Source organism: Petaurus breviceps, unplaced genomic scaffold (genome assembly GCF_028583685.1).
Source record: "Petaurus breviceps papuanus isolate PSGF00001 unplaced genomic scaffold, PetGlider_PUasm1.0 37, whole genome shotgun sequence".
In the NCBI taxonomy this organism is placed as follows: Eukaryota; Metazoa; Chordata; class Mammalia; order Diprotodontia; family Petauridae; genus Petaurus; species Petaurus breviceps.
In genome coordinates this window covers 97,356,727-97,375,183 of record NW_027186296.1, presented here as the reverse complement: position 1 = coordinate 97,375,183, position 18,457 = coordinate 97,356,727, and the positions used below count along the sequence as shown (strand labels likewise).

Sequence of the window (18,457 nt, the reverse complement as noted above, 5' to 3'; positions counted from 1 at the left end):
ATGAGATGACAGTTATTACACCAAGGGATGAGGATTATCAATTTGGGAAAAGGGTGATGAATTCTAAGGTAGTGACTAATCTCTCCTTGCAGAATCTCAAATAACATAAAATTGTGATAGAATTACAATTTAGAAATTAGAAGCTTTGATTGGCCACAATTTCCACCAGAAAGATTCACTATCAAAATCAGAGTTTCACTGTATGAAAGTATAATATGAGGGATGTATTGGAGGGGGAGAAAAAAGGAAAAGAAAGACAGAAACAAGGAAGAAAAAGTAGGGAAACTGTTAGGAGTGTTCTTTGGCTTATAAAATTGAGAACTATTACCTTATATTCCATCTAACCTCACTTTGCTACATTTAAGTTGCTATGCCGATCTAAAAACTACCAAACAACTTACTCTCTTAAAACAGAGAATCGTTTTTAAATTATTTTCCCACAAAGTTAGAAATTGCTTTAAATGTGTTTCATTGTACAAATATTGTACCATGTGTTCTCAGACATGTCCAAAGACTAGAATGATAAATTTTTTAAACTGATCGATTGTTTCTTTTATTGCCCTCTTGGAATCCCCCAAGAATGAGTTATGTGGAAAGCTGAAAATGATTCATGGAAGAACATCTCACTCTTCAGGTTCACTTTACAAGACTTAAAAGGGATTTAGCTAAGGTACAAAACAATGTTTAAAGGAGACCTGATTTGTTGGTTTAAGAGCCCTTAAATGAGGTAAAGGTACAAAACTGGTACAACAAACCAATCTACAAAGAAAAATTAGGTTTAAAAGAAATAAACAATTAAAGTTTGATGGAAACAATGAAAAAGAAAGGTTAGGTTAATTGGAAAACTTAACAATAGCTTCTCCTTTATCCAGTATCAATGAGGAAGAATGAGATTTTTCAAATATAGTTTGTGAATTTTTCAGATAAATTCATCTTATTCTTTTAAATGCTAAAACTTTATTTGACCTTTCCTTAATGATTAGGAGCCATCATTACAGTTATTATGGTCATAAATTATTTTAGTTTTGTAAAAGTTAAAACCTGAGGGGTCATAAGGGATATGCACTGTTTGTGTGTCCCTATACTACCAGACCCAAATGTTATCTCTGCTGTCCATTCCTTCCTTTTTCATATCTTAGAGCCAACTCTTGGGAGTCCCCCTTTCTGTTGTAAACTTTAACTTTTTATGCAATTCTATGTCAATACACTATGAACTATGGAGTAACAGCTATTTTTGTACCTTAAGGCTTCATTTAAATCTCAACTAAATTCCTACCTTCCGTGGAAGGCTTTCCAACCCTCTCTCAATTCAGTGTCTTCTCTCTTATTTTCCTGTTTCCCTTGTATACAATTTGCTTTGTACATATTTGTTTGCATGTTGTCTCTCCTTTTAGATGGTAAGCTTCTTGAAGGCAAGGACTATCTTTTGCCTCTTTTTATATCCTTAGCATAGCAGACACTTAATTGAAGTTTACTGATTAAGAGCTTTTTTTTAAAGAATCTTTCAAGACTTGTGCTCTAAATAGATGAGGCCCCTGATCCTGGCAGCATATTTACCACATCCCTAAATAAAACAAGGCTGTTTTCTTAATTATTAGGATATATGCAATAAGGGGGGGGGGGGGGGGGAGAAAAGGTATGAAAAGAAGAAAACAAGGAAAGGTTATCCCATTTAACAAAGAACCCATTCAGCTCTCTGGGCCCAGAGGAGAAGAGCTCTCCTTCCTCTTCTCCCTGCCAAAGGCTGGCCGCCTCCTCTCCATGCTCAGAACTCAGGACAGTACTTCAGCCCCTTCAATGGCTGCATGAGCTTTTCTGGTAAGTCTGGGAACCTGGCCACTCTTTGTGTCTATGGGAAAGCACTGTAAAACTACACATGACAGAGACTGTGACACATACACATATGGATTTATGAACCCATGTTATCACTGTCACGAGACTGTTAGTTCCTTGGGGGTGGGAATTTTGAGTTCTCTTCATTTCTCCTCCAGTACAATTTAATAAATGCTGAGCAAACAAAACATGTAAATTAGTTCTTGCCTGAAGAGAATTATACTTTAAAAGGACAGGCAACTTTACTTTCTGAATACAATTTTTGTGATTTTTTTTTAACCTATGAGACAAGTCCTATAAATCACAGGTTTTTAAGCATCAAGGATCTATGAACATATGGAAATACCAATAATAAATAACCCCAAATTGAAACATATACAAGCATTAAAGTAATTGCTCAAATAATGCCTTTCCTACAAAGCTCCTACAGAAAGCCATTTTCATTTTTAAATCTCCTAATACATGAAAAAAATTTTAAATAAACCTGGTGAATTATTAATAAGTGAATAGCAAAACACCTTCACATTTAAATGCTTTATAATATGGAATGCAAACATACACATCTTATCACTGTGATACAGCTATGAGTCGAGTAATACTAAAATCTCTGAAGAATTAAAGTTGGGCACCATTCAGAAGGCAATGGAGAGGCACAAGGTGGAGGTGAGCAAAATGCAACACCTAACGGTCAGCCATTACACATCTCTGTCAAGCACTTCCTGTGCACCAGGCATTATGCTAAGCACGTTCCAAATATTATCTCATCTGATCATTTGGTCTCATTTGAAAAAGAACAAGAAGGTATCATAAAAAAAAATACACATACACACACAAACACACATACATACATACATATGAACACAAAAGATATGATGGTCATGTGGCTAAAGCCAGGGCCAAGCACTGGATGGCCAACATGCTCTACCCTCATGAGGTCAAGAGAAAAAGAGGAAAGTCCCAAATATATTATCTGGTCCCATTACAGCAAACTGATGGGAGGAAATGCTAGACTTTCACAGGCTGGGCAGGTACAGATGGGCTGTGATGTGCACTGTTGGTGAGAATATACACACTGATGGGCTTATAATACACCTGACTAAGCAAACGAGATTCATCTTACAAATTGCAGTAGTATTTTTGGACTTTTAGCATCACTGAGCAAGATCCGTAGCAAAGACTGAAATCCAAAGGATTATCACTGTTTCAATTTGTTGTTTCATATTGTTCCTAAATGAGTTGTTAGGATTTTAAATATTTTTAGATAGTATTTTACAAGAGTACAGTGTTAATTGCACAGGATATTGAAAACATTTCTTAATAAGGTAGAATCAAGTAGAAAAATGTCTCCTATGACTAGTGTCACAGAAAGAAAAATAAACATGAATTCAAATGTAGGGCTTTATTTAGTCATCTAAATCTCTGTGCGAGGCCATTTTGCCAATTTAGTAATGAAGATATAATTCACATCACAAGATAAGAAAAAATAGATAGGAACAATTATTTTAAAAGCACAAGATCTAATTAAATGACTCTTTTCATGATTATTTAGCACTATAAATAAATAATAATTTAGATTTTTTCAGAAAACTGGGAGACACAATTGCCTAATTTTTTCCATTCAACACTCAACAACCATTTATGGAGCACCTACAGTGTAGGTTACCCTTTGGGAGATTTTTTAAATATATGTAAAAGAAGGTCCTTGCTATCATGGATCACTGTAGTTGATTACAACCTCTTGAAATGGTTGATACTTTACTACTCCTATAGTTTCAGGACTATATTATGTCAGCTATAACCCTAATAGCCAATGTCCCTCATCTGTCCTTTCTATGTTAAGTTTCATCTCCCAGAGGCAGCATGGCAGCACAGTAGAGTAAAAATCTAAGTTCAAATTCAAACTCAAACACCTACTAGCACTGTAACCCTCTTTCCTCAACAGTAAGATGAGGTTAATAATAGCATCTTTCTCCAAGGGTCATTGTGAGGCTCAAATGAGATAACATTTGTTCAAAAGCACTTAGCACAACAGCTGGCACACAGCAGGCACCAAATAAAGGCCTATTCCCTCCCCTTATTCTCCTCCTAAGCACAGTAACCTTCTCTCTCAATCCTTTAATTTTACACACCCAAAATATAACCACTTTTGACCAAAGGCATTTCTATCAATGGTAATCTTTTTTTTTTTGGGGGGGGGGGGGTTGTTTTCTTTTTCTTTTTGGTTTTGGAGGGCAATTGAGGTTAAGTGACTTGCCCAGGGTCACACGGCTAGTTTTTGTGTTAAGTGTCTGAGGCCACGAACCCAGGTCCTCCCGACTCCAGGGCCGGTACTCTATTCACTGCGCCACCCAGCCACCCCCTCAATGGTAATCTTTTAAATGGAGAACCATAATGAAATAGATGGTCATAGGTCTATCAAAAGTATTCAAGTTAAAAAAAAAAACAACAACAATCAGATTACATTTTCAATATAGTTTTTAAAAAAACTTTATTTACTGTTCTTTTTATGGTAATTATTTTATGAGATTTAAACAATTTGTTTTAAATAGCATTTTAGAAAGCAATATTTTAGTTTTTCAGATCTATAAAATCTTGCTTATAATTTTAATGATTTTGAAGTGCCCACCAGAAATTATACACTAGAGCCCCCTTAAACCCGCTAGAGAGGACCCCTACTAGGTTCCTTGGAAACCACCTAATGGGCCCCAATAGTAAAGAAATGTTTCACCTGTGTTGCTAGAAACATGCCATAGATTCCCACAGATTCAGGTCTGTTTCGCTTTAGTAGAAATAATACTAAGGCTTTGTTTCAATAGGAATAATACTGAGAATTCTTTGCTTCAATAGGAATAATATTGAGAATGCTTTGCTTCAACAAGAATAATACTGAGAATGTTTTACTTCAATAGACACAATGCTGATATTCTGTTGCTAGCAATCACACTGTCTATAAAATTATGTCTAACAGAAAGCTCGAGGCTGTCTTTCGGTCTGAGAGGCAGTCCCGGCCGGTTAATAAACACTCCTATCAAATTATAATTGGCCTAGCTGTCCTGTTATATCTCGGATGTCCATTACAATTTATACCAGCTAAAAACACCCAAACAAAAAACTACGAAGTAATGGTTTGTGTTGTGTGGTTGTACATGTATGTCTTAATTAATGTTTCACAAAACCTAGATTCTAGTCCCATCATTAATTAAGTGTGACCTTGAGCCAACAGCTTCACTTATCTGAGCCTAGACTGAATCTATTAAATGAGAATCAATTAAAGAATAAAATCAGTGATTTCTAAAAGATATTTCTAGTTCTAATATATACATCTAGAATGATTTTATTTTTATTCTGTAGTTTCACCTTGATGCAACAGTCAGTTGGGAAGGAATGGGGAAAATCTTGATTTCCACATAGCTATATTCTTCCTTCATCTATTTCCTGACACATTTATCCATTTTTCTCCCCTCCTCCTTTTCTTCTTAAATTTATCAGACCTACTAGCAAAATCAAAGAAGAACTTATTACATACCCCCCCCAAAAAAATACTAAAAGCACACACAAAAAAACTGCTTGTTGAATTGAATCATGGTGCAATAGAATCTGCACAGAATAGAAGCAAGAAGAGAGACATAGGGTGGGAGCTTTGTGAGTGGAGAAGATGGGACAGCTATACAGAGACCCAGGTGGATTGTATATCTCCATAACATCTGCCTAATGCCCTCCTAAATGCACAACCACAGCCACAGTCACAGCCACAACCACAAGCCTAGCTCAGGTCCTACTCCTTCTTTACTGGGACTACAGCAACACTTTTCCACCAACCTGCTCCCCCTACTTCTTGCTATTGCACCTCTCCAATCCATCCTTCACAGAGTCACCAAGTTGTTTTCCTAAAACACAGATTTCCTAGGAGATCATATTACCTTCATTCCCCAAATCAATAAACTCCAGTGACTCCTTATTACCTCTAAGATCAAAAATAAACCACTTCATTTGGCATTTACTTCTCTACCCCATCTAGACCCTTCTTAACCTTTCATATCTTCTCACACGACTCCCTCCAACACACTCTGCACTCTACCCATAATGGCCAGCTCACCTTTACCCACACATGAGACCCTCCAACTCCATGCCTTGATTCAAGTTGTACCCCACTACCTACCTCTGCCTCTTGGAATCTCTGGTTTTCCTCAAGATTGGGCTCAAGTATTACCTTTTATGCAAAGCCTTTCCTGATTTCCCCATCTGCAGTATACTCCTTCCCAAAACTAACTCATTCTTTTGTATACATTCATGCATATACAGTTGTCTTTTCTGTTATAATGTAATTTACTTGATGGAAAGGACTGTCTTTACATCTAGTACCTGGAATGGTGTCCAGCATATAGTCCTCAATTAACTATTGCAGTTGACATTTTTAAAGTGGAAAGACTAAGAAAGTAACTTTTTTAATATCTCAAATGCCCATTTATACTGTTCAAATTTCATATTAATTATTTATTTTTTATTTCAGTTCAGTCACAACTTTTATAGAGGTAAAGGAAAAACATTAAAATTATATTCTAGCCCAAAACTCATACATGTCAAACCATCAGCATTTTTTGGCTTTTTTTTGGAGGGGGAAAGGCAGGGCAATTAGGGTTAAGTGATTTGCCCAAGGTCACATGGCTAGTACATGTCTGAGGCCACATTTGAATTCAGGGCCCATGCTCTATTCACATCACCACCTAGCTTTCCCAAACCATCAGCATTTTAAATGAGCTAAAATACAATCTAAGCAAACTAGATAAACACAACAGTATTACTTAAATAACTATTAAACTTTAAATTTTATATGCTATTTTCAATTGTATTAAAACATTTGGATTACAAAAATATCTGCCCCTTTTAGTTTTACAGTTATAGTTAGGTGAAAATATACTTTTATGGTAAATTTAGAGGTCATAATCCAATTAATAAAATTATTTCAAAAATAATTTTTAATTAAAAAATAATTAAATTGGGTTTTCATTTATCTAAAACACCAAATAAGTCATAGTTTATGGCATATAGCAAAGAACTTTGGACAAGTTCCTTGACCTCTAAGGTACTCAAAAAATAATGAGGTGGGAGTAGATGTTTTCTAAGATCCCTTCTAATTCTAAATACTAAGACATGCTCCACAGAAAAAGTTATCATCCTAGTCATATTAGTAAAGAGAAACATTCTATCTTCTAAATCATATGCTTGATATATAAAGAGCAAGAAAAGTCTTAGATCATAATCCCTCTATTCTATTAAGTTATCAGTGAAATAAAACCTCACACTTTTGTTCTACTGGACTGTACACTCCATAAAGACAGGATATGTGTTCCCTGCAGTACTCTACATGGTACATAGAATGCCTTGTACATAAGAGTGCTTAATAAATATTGCCTGGATTTTATTTACATAGTAGCTAGCTAAATAGTGTAGTGGATAGAGTAGCAGGCCCAGAATCAGGAAGATTCATCTCCCTAAATTCAAATCCAGCTTACTAGCTGTATGACCCTGGGCAAGTCATTTAACCCTGTTTGCCTCAGTTTCCTCATTTGCAAAATGAGCTGTAGAAGGAAATGACAAACCACTCCAATATCTTTACCCCAAATGGTGTCACAAAGAGGACACAAATGAAATCAGAATAGGGATGAATCTCAAATTGTCCAAATTCAGAATTTTATAATGTTTCAGTCTATTTTTTTTTTTTAAGCAATCGGGGTTAAGTAACTTGCTCAAGGTTACATGGCCAGTTATTTCTGGGTGTGGTGCTAAGTATCTGAGCCCGGATTCAATCCCCAGGTCATCCTGATACTGGAGCCGGTGCTCTTACTCGCTGTACTACCTGGCCGCCCCTTCAGTCTATTTTTTTTTTTAAAAGGAGGGTCCTAGTAGCCACTTAGAATATAATTGCATAACCAGGTCCCACAGATAGAACAAAACGAAGCAATTCACTGCTAACTATGCCATACATATAACTGTTTTGTGTTAAAAATCAAGAGTAAGAACTCTGAAATATACCAGCTATGTAGCAATGTGATAAGTCACTTAATCTCTCAATTATCCTAGGCAACTCACATATTACAAATTAAGTATAAGCTGCTTATCTGCAAGAAAGAAGGGACTTTATACAAAAGAAGTTCTTTAGATCGACAGTCTGTACCCAAAAAAAAATGAAAAAAATATTCCAAAGAAAGCATTACTATAAAATCATGCTGGAAAAGGGAGGTGAAATCAATTTGGGCAAAGGCATAGTAGCTAGGCTGATTATGCAGTTTATCCTATGGGCAACATGGAACTGCTCAAGTTTTTGAGTATGGAAATGAAGTGACATACAGGACAGGCCGATGCATTCAGAAAATTGGGCAATTTAGTGAAGGATACATTAAAATGGGTGACATTATTGGGCCTGAATTAGGGTTGTAGTCATGTGAAAGGTACCAAGGACATAGTGTTTACAAATATGTATTAAATTGTTTCTAGAATGATCATAGGACTATATCTCATAGGTTTTACCCATAACAATCATCAGTTTTAGATCATAATTATGAGACAACAACATTTTTCTTAAGTAAAGCATATACACTAAAATCAAAACTCAGAATCATCCAGGATCAAGATTAAATTTTAATAAACAAATAACTTAAGATAGATCATAACACCAAAGCTTCTTTTTCACTACCTTTTATTTTGTCATGTATATACACTATTAGACCAAGTTAAAAAAAGAAAAGAAAATGAACCAAAGTCATAAGTAAATCTTTGTGATCTGGCAAAGATCTATAATAGCCTTATCTTTGATGAGAAAAAATACAGCAGATATTGTTAATTTTTAAGGATTAGTAAGCTAAGTATTATTAATTAATAAATTAAAGTATTATTTATAGGTTGGGGGGAGGGTTGGTACAAACTTTAGAAACTTAAACTTACCTGAATGGAGCTGAACTTTCCCAATAACACCTTCCACCAGTCCCAAACAAATGGGATTCCAGGCCAGAAGAAGGTCAGTGGCTAAAATAAAATTTAAAAAGTATTTATTTGAAAATCCACTAACATGAGAAAATGTAGCAAAATACCTAAAAAGTAGCATATTTTAAAAACAGTAAAATGGCTAATAAAAGTGACTATGGGTATGAAACATGATCCAAATTAAAACAATGAAAAGGAGGCTTAGCATTTTCTCCCCACATTTCTGGGTGAATAGACTATATTATGATCTTGAATATTTGAAGGATTTGCAGTTTTTCAAAAGTCTGTATATGTTCCTTACTTTGGTATAGAAGATTTAATAGACTGTCTTCTGGAACAGCTGAATTCCTGTCACCTAAAAAAGCTGGGTCATTATTATCCCCCATTATCATCAAGGAGAAAGGAGGTGGATGAGACAGGCATCAGATGAAATGACTACAAAAGATCATACTAGATAGGTCACCATTCAGGGAAAATCCTAAACCCTAGAGTACAAGGGTAAAGCTGAAAAGTTTTGGAGTCAATAAAACCTAGGCTGAAATTCCAACTGTGTCGTATGATGTTAAGTCACAGTTTCTCTGGACTAGTATTCACTATTCTATAATATAATTATGTAATATGTATATAACACATTATTATGTATAATTATGTAATTATGTTATGTATATAATATATAATTCTGTAGTAAGATTAAATTAAGTGACCTCTAAAGTCCCTTTCAGATCTTAATCTTTTCTCCAAAGTGAAAAAATGGTAGGCTACTGCCAAGGTGACACTATTATATGAACTACACTTTGGCATACCTACTTTGAAGAAGCCAAGAGGGTAAAAATTTGGCAAGATTATAAAACCATGTGTGCCATTTATAAGTTATAAGTAGAAATAAGCAGTGAGAGTGGCATATTTTTAGAAGGCAAGTCATATTGATAAAATCTTTTCTTTCTGAAATTCCACTAAAAATTTTTAAAGGAAATTAATTTAACAACTAATTGAGTTAATAAGAGTCTAAACACTGTAGTTTAACCTTCCTAATTATGTGAAGTCTACAACTTCTATATACTTATTGGAATGTGAGTAAATAACCTCACTACAGGTAATGAAGAATTTTCCAGGTGAAAGGTAAAGTATTTATTAAGTGCCACTGTGTGCCAGGCACTGTGCTAAACACTGGGAATACTGTACAAAGAAAGGCAAAAATAGTACCTTCTTTTAAGAATCTCCTAGTCTAACAGAGGAGAAAATATGCAAATGACAAGGTACAAGCAAGGTGTCTACAAGACAAATTAGAGATAAGCTCAGAGGGAAGGCACCAGCATTAGGGGATTGAGAAAAGATCCTTACAAAAGGCAGAATATCAACTGAGACCTAAAAATCAAGAAAGCCAGAATTCCCACCATGCACAGGGCACAGCCAAGGAGGCCTGTTAGTAGCTCGTAGCTTACATATGTAAATCCAAAATACAACTCAGGACCTAGATGTATACTGTATTTTCAAACAGATCCATTTCAAACCAGAAACTCTTGAAATCAGTTAAATGAATAAAGCCAATAGATATCTTGTGTATAGTTATTATCCTAGAAAAAAATTATCAAATCTGATGGTGCATGAGAAAAATGATAATTAATAACCAATATTTTGGGGATTCAGAACTTCCCCCAGCCCTCTTCTGTCAAAGTCCTGACTTTAAATTCAGTTTTTCTTCAGAAGGATGTTTCTGATAACGAGATTGCCTTATCTCTCCTTATCAAACCCAAATCCAAGCTCACAAATATTTAAATCTAAGGTACGGAAGCCCCATTGTGTTCTGCTCAGACTTGGGTGGAGACAGATTCTTTTGTCTAGATAGCCCAAGGCTAGGAGTTCCAGTTAAAAGAGGCATTTGCTTGGTCTAGGGGTAAATGATGGAGGGCAAGATACTAGCCCTTTTGAAGGATATATAAACTATGCACTCTAACTCCAAAATGAGCCCAATTCCAGACTGGCTCCCTTGGGGAACCCAGTTCTAGACTGCAGCTCACAATCAATGCATGCCTCCCACTTTGAGAAAAACAAAAACATGGATACAACCTAAATCCCATTTTGTCTTACTTAGACAAAACTCTAATTTGACATACACAATTAGTATTCATGTAAAACCAGCTCAAGAGATAGCATAATCACAAAGCCTCTTGTTTAGATAGACAGACAGACAGAGACAGACAGATTGACAGATAGATAGATGTCATTGACCCAATTATTTCGAATACAAAATGACATTTCCCTTATGACAAAATAATTACACTCTTAGTTTTAAAAGCCAAATAGAGGACATTAATTTGATCATGGTGGTAATAGGAAGTAACTAAAATTTACTAAGTAAACACAAACAAGGTTAAAGCTGAATTTCAGGAAAACTACTTTTGACAGCTGAGTGTCAGCTAACTGTGGAGAGAAAGTCTTGGGGGGCGGGAGGGGGGTGGGGTCACCCAGAAGGCTATTTCAAGAGTCTGGGCATAAGGTAATAAGGGCTTAGACCAGGGTGTCACTGTTTGAGTGGACAGAAAGAGATCTCTGTGAGATATGTTATAAAGGCAAGATTTAGCAACTAACTGGATATATGAGGTGAAAGCAAGTGAGAATCAGAGGATGATACCAAGGTCATGAAGACTATAATGAGTCATGTTTTGAACAAAATAAGTTAGAAATGCCTATGGGCAGGGCGGCCAGGTGGCCCAGTAAGAGAGCCAGCCCCAGAGTAAGGAGACCTGGGATCGGTTCCGGCCTCAGATACTTCACACACACACACACACACACACACACACACACACACACACACACACACACACAAAACTGGCCTTGTAACCTTGAGCAAGTTATTTCACCCCAATTGCTTAAAAAAAAAAAATGCCTATGGGACATCTAGTTTGAGATGTTTAAAAGGCAATTTGGTGATAGGAATTTGAGAGTTACATAGTCTTATGATACTCCTGTAAGTAACTTGTACTAATACTAATGATAGTCATTACAAGTAAAATATATTAATAATTATAAGATTAAGGAATTGTTTATAGTTTTATTGTAAGAAATTTGTGGGGGGCAGAGCCAAGATGGCAGAGTAGAAGCACAACCTTCCCACGGCTCCAGCTCCACCTTCCCCAATCCATATAAAAAGGGGACTCTAAACAAACTTTGGAGCTGCAGAACCCACAAAATGACACAGAGAAGCTAACCTCCCACTGAGGAGAGCCCAGCAGGCCAGCAGGAATCCAACCCAGCACTCAGGGAGCCAAGCCCAGACAAGCCCCACACCCAAGGCTTTAGCCCCAGGGTGGGCCTGACCAGCCACCTGCCAGAGGGACTCCAGATCAGCAGCAGCTCTGGTTGTTTCCAGATTTATCAACACATAGATGCGAAAGACAAAGTGAGAGGTCAGTGCAGTCTGCACTTTGGGACCAGTAAGTGGGAGTGCGTGGCTTTTACCCCTGGGGCGAGAAACCGCTGAGATGCCCAGGACAGCCAGCCAGTGCCATGTGGCAGCTTCAGCTCCTGGCCTGCAGAGTGTAGGGGGACCAAGCACCAGTCTGAGGGGTAATCGCTCTTGCTTTAACCTGCTTGGATCTGGATTGCAGTCTAGGGTAGAGGTCCTGGGGTGTGTGTCCACCTTGCCAGAGAGTGTGGAGACCTCAGAGAGGGCACCCATCTAATACCTCTGGCAGCTGAGAAAACCCCAGCATTTGGGACGAAAGTTCCCCTGTCTGGTGGCAGAGTCCTACTGTGGCAAAAAGCCCAAAAGTCAAGTAATTGAGTGGCAAAATGAGCAGGCAAAGGAAATAAAGCAGACAGAAGATTGCAACATTACACTCCTTTTTTGGGGACAAAAAGGAGCAAAGCATGGAACAGGAGGAAAACAGTGAAGTCAGAACTCCTGCACCAAAAGCTTCAAAGGAAAATACAAGCTGGTTACAGGCCATAGAGGAGGACCTTAAGAAGCAGATAAGAGAAGTAGAGGAAAAATTGGGAAGAGAAATGAGAACAATGCAAGAAAATTATGAAATGAGAGTAAACAGCCTGACTGAGGAAAATAATGCCTTAAAAAACAGACTGACTCAAATGGCAAAGGAGGCTCAAAAAGGCAAGGAGGAGAAGAATGCCCTAAAAAGCCGAATTTGCCAGATGGAAAAAGAATCTCAAAAGCTCACTGAGGAACTTATCAAAGTTGAACTATTAACATTCCTACATGGAAAAACAATAATTGTAACTTATGAAACTTTTCTCAGTAGTTGAAGGGATTAGAAATATGTATGTCTATATATGAGAGTATATGGGCATATGAATACATATGTGAATGTGTGTATATATGTTTACAGGTATACATAGATAGAGGGCACAGGACCAATTTAACAGGAAGGGATGATACTTAAAAGGTGAAAGGAATATAGTGAGAGGAGATGGGGAGAGACAGAATGGGGTAAACTATCTCATACAGAAGAGGCAAGGGAAAATGGTTACAATGGAGGGGAAGAATAGGAAGGCAAAAGGGAATGGGTCAACCTTATTCCCATTAAATTTGGCTTGAGGAGGGAGTGAAATACACACTAAATAGGGTATATCACCCTACAGGAGAGTAGGGGGGGAAGGGGATGAGAGGGGGGATGATGGATGGGAGGGCAGGCTGGAGGGGAGGGAAGTTGGAAGCACCCACTTTTGAAAAGATACGGGATCAAAGTACAGAACAGAACAAGTGGGAGGTGGGATAGGAGGGGGGGAAATATAGTCAGTCTTTTATAATATATCTACTATGTTATTATTTTGCATTAGCCACACATGTACAACCTATACTGAACTGCTTATCTTCCCAGTAAGGGTGGGTGACAAGGAAGGGAACAAATCTGGAATTGAAAGTTTTAAAATCAACTATTCAAATATATGTGTGTATACATATATATACTATTATTAATACCATCTTACATGTATTTCCCAATACACGTATGTGTGTGTATATATATATATATATATATACACATATATATGTAGGGGTAGATGTTTTTTGTGCTCTCCACTACCCCCTTAAGAAGGTACCTGGTGGTAACTGATGATAACTGTAATTCAGTTGTGATCCAGGGCTGGAGTACTTTGATTTTTGTGCTTTGTGACTGACCAAATGAATGTATTTTGTTTTTGACTAGAAACTAATCACCACTTGAGAGAGAGACTTTGTAATTGACTAAATGAATGTATTAGCCCGGGTAGAGTACTTTAACTTATACTTTGTGATTGAATTGAGAACTTACTAAATGAATGAGTTACCCTGTATTTTGATTTTCTCTTTTCTGTGAATATTTTGCCTTAATTTGTTACTGAATATATGGAGAGTTACTATGCTCGTAATTCTGAACCTGGAAGTTGCTTTTGCTTGAGGCATTAGAATTGTCAGAGGTAATCCTAAATCAATGAACTCACCCATCCATCCTTGAACTTACTGGAGTAACAATGAACTAAGAATTATTTTAATTCATTTCAATTATTGTCAAAAGGGAGAAATATTTGGAAGGTCTATTGTTTCAGAAATTTCAACTAACTCTGCATGGAAAGATTATATATAAATAATAAATATATATAAATAATAATTTATATGCCTGTATTCTAATAGTTTGATTCCATTCAACTCAGACATTTATTAAGCATCTATCATACGCTAAACATTATATAACACCAAAGTGATAACACATAAATGAAAAGTGTCCCTTTCAAGAGGCTTACTTAAACCTGCCAGAATAATAATCAAACAAATTAAATAAATACAAAGTATGCACACAGTACTACAAAGTAATACAAAAGGGAGAGCATGCTTATAACACAGTAACCGTTTTTGGTCTGGGGAAAAAGAACAGTCATTTTAAAACAACATAATATTCACAAGTCAAATCTGAAGAAATGTATCCATTAATTTAGGGTGCAAACAATTCAGGCCATTGAAGAGTGCCTTGTACATGGTATGCTCTTGATAAATGTTCGCATGTAAACAAAATGTTAAATGTAAACCAAAAAATGTAAGCAAAATTTCAATGTGCTTCTTACATGTTTGAGTTTTTACCCCTTCATTCCACCTGCCAAAATAACAGCACCAAATAGAAGACTATAGAGAAAATTCTACTGACAAACTACTAAATTACAGAGAAAGCTCATATCACAAAAGCAATAGTGTTATGAGAATACAAAGGTCTTGAATTACTATTAAAATAAAATTCTATCATGGAAAACAAATTATTCAATCTATATAGAATGTGTCATGCCCATTGTCCTAGCAGCTGAGGTCTCTGGAAATCATTACGAATTTTTCATGGCAATAATTTGAGAAAGTGAAACATGACACTGAAGAGCGTTATTTTTTTTTTTAATGGATTTGTTTCAGGAAGCAGCCTGCTAGGGTTGAAAGTACCACATAATCCCCCAGTGCAGGCCAGTCTTCTCTTAGCCAATTCTGGGTCCTACTTGCTGCAATATCCCCCTAAAATATATGTACTAATAACCAATCCTTTAAGTTGATCCATTCAATTGTTTAGCATGGCTCAAACTCTAAGTATTACTAATTTTTCACTTCTATCAGAAGGTGGGGTAGCTAATGCTTTATGATTAATCAGTTCTGGAATTGTGGTTGGTTATCGCATTCTTCATAATTCTGAAGTCTTTCCAATTTTTTTTTACATTGTTACTGCCCTAGTATAAATTGCTAAGAAGTCCTTCCAAAAAAGGCTTATTTATGAAAGACCATTAATATTACGAAATGAGATGAGCTGAACCAGGAGAACCATTTATACAATAACAACAATATTGCAAAGACAAAACAATTTGAAAGGGAAATGTGATTAACACAATGTTGAACCACAAGTCTAGAGGACTCATGATGAAACCTACTTGCTCACCTCCTGTTAGAAAGCTAACAGACTCAAGAGTGGAAAGTGAGGCTTTTTTTAAAAAATAAGGACAGCGTGAGAACTTCTTTACTTAACTATATGTTTGAAACAAGGGGTTTTGTATTTCTTGTTTTCTCAATGTGGGGAGTTGTGAGAAGAGGGAAGGTAGAATTTTTTTACAAAACCATAAATAACTACAAATCCATGTCAAAAAAGTCCTTGTGAATATCTGCATATGCATGAAAGTTATCTTTGATTAAATAGGAATAAAGCTTCACTCTTCTTACAATAAGATTTCCACAAAATATTTCTTACAGTAGACACAGCAGTCACACAATGGCTGAAAGGTGCAAAGAATACAAGGAGAAAAATCAATTAACATTTATTGACACTGCTCTGTGCCAAGTAATCCAAGGAAAAGCTCATGAAAAGTCTCTGCCTCAACTAGCTTTCATGCTGTCAGAGTAAAAGTATACATGGGATGCTCTGCCTTCCAACTGCTCTGGCACCCAGCAAGTCCCAACTAAAATAACACCTAGAAAAGCTTTTCCCAATGTCTCTTAATTCCATAGTGCCTTCCCCCCGTGGATTATTTCCAGTTTACCCTGGATGTGCATATGGTTTGTTTGTACCTAGTTATATTTGCATGCTGTCTCAAGAGTAGAGACTCTTTTTCATCCTTCTTTGCATCCCCAGTGCAGAGCACAATGCCTGGCATGTAGTAGGCTTTTAACTAACATAATACCTAAGAAGATACAAAACACATACCAAGCAAATACAAATTAATGGGGTTGGGGTGGAAATTAGGAAAAGCTTAAGTTCATCCCTAAAGAAAGCTAGCAACACTGAGAGGCAGAGGTGAGAAAGAAACACATTCCAACGCAGGGAGAAGCCCAAGTAAAGGCACAGAGATGGTATGTCATGTATGAAGGCCTACAAGTAAGCCAGTTTGGATAGAAGACAAACAGGAAGAATTGGAATAAGTTGGGAAAGACAGACTAGAATAAGGAGTTTGTCTTTGACCACAGAAGTCAATAGGAACCACTGGAGTGTTTTGAGTAAAATGATCAGACCTGTGCTTTAAGAATATTCCTCTAGCAGGTGTACTGCAGTTAACATACTTTAGAGAAGGGATGGACTGGAAGTGAAGAGACTGATTCCTAGGTGGCAACAAATTGAGGAATACCACAATCTCTCAAGATTTAAAAATTGTACAGGGGTTACAAAGAACAAAGTGTATTTTTATGATTGGAATAAATACTTTTCACATGATGTAAACAATGACTTGTCCATCAGAAGTGGTATAAAAGATATCCAAGAAAATATGATTAGAAAAATAAGTGGGTCAGTCATGTAATAAGACTAATAATGTTTATATGGTATATTTAAGTCTGCAAAGCACTTGACATATATTTACTTCATTGGATTCTCACCAACAAACACTATGAGGTGTTTGAATAAAAGATGAAAAGTGGACAGCTCAAACACTTCTTTCATACCCATATGATGATTTTTTTTGGTGGGAGATTTGCATTTAGACACAAACTTACAAGAAATAATTGCTTATTAATTTATAATTATTCCAAATCCAAGTATTTCTGTTTGAAAGATGTCCAAACTGACCCCTGACCTCAGTCATCTCTCCAAGACAAGATCAAGTAAATCTTGAACAAAAAAAGTTTGCTTCATTAAACAAAATAGTTATTTGACTTTTGGCCAACCCTTGGAGAATGATTTTCCTTAAACCATTCAAATCCCTGTTTGAATACTCCTTCCTTTCAAAGTTTCTCCTTTCCAACTAGGTGTACATATAATATTAAAAGGAAGGCTTCAAATACACTTCATGGAATGCCCCTCCCCCCCCCACAGAGGACTTAGGGGAGGACTTAGAAGTCTCACAGGATGAAGTGTGGATAGGTTGCAATCTGTATTTTGGACAGAGTACTCACATTGAGATTACATATCCATTAAGGAATTCAAGAAGGAACATGATATACAATGTAAGGGATGGTCAAAATAACTGATACCAATAAATAGTTTATTCTAAATGAGTTAAGAAATTAAATGCCCCTAGGTTACTAGAAGATGAGTGCTAAATCATTTATAGGCCACTGCATCAGAGTTCCTAATCTTAAACACTTTTTTTAGGCAATATTTTTTTAGACATGCAATTTTTCCAAACCTTGAGTCAGAAAATCAAATGAGCTGCCTCAGCAACTAGTGAGCGTGAGCCCCCTCCTTTGGTTCAAAACATAAATCTTGGGCAGACACACAAATCTGATACTTTCTGGGTTCCTAAAAATGTTAAGTAATCATTTTTACTCTTTCTACTGAGAACAAATCTATATAAGTCTGATAAATAGGGATTTATAAAAGGTGGAATGTGCACCCCCATGCATGTTGACAAATGAACAAGCAGACTGTATAGGCTCAAAAAAACCATAATATGGGACATTAAAGAGTATGTTATGCCAGGAATCTATTGAATCAACTCCTTATGTATGCACACATACACCTATACCTAAACACACACACACACACACACACACACACACAAACACATACACAATTGAGTAGCTCTTTTGGAGGCTCTTCAACTGACCACAACAAGCAATTAGGAGCACACCTTTAATACACATTAGGAAAAAAAAATGTAGAAATAGGTAAGGAAGGGTAGAAGATATGTTTAAAATAATTTTATTGTTATCTTTTGTTTTTATATCACCTATATTTCCCAATGTATACCATCC

The 18,457-nt window shown here is 36.3% G+C and overlaps 1 protein-coding gene across 1 annotated transcript in view; it reads right to left on the bottom strand.

Moving 5' to 3' along the window:
* Positions 1-18,457, bottom strand: part of INPP5F (inositol polyphosphate-5-phosphatase F) — a 113,258-nt gene that overhangs the window by 69,319 nt on the left and 25,482 nt on the right. Inside the window, exon 2 of the mRNA XM_069099092.1 lies at positions 8,776-8,856. Coding sequence (XP_068955193.1) covers positions 8,776-8,856 — 81 coding nt within the window. The remainder of the gene's footprint in view (positions 1-8,775; positions 8,857-18,457) is intronic.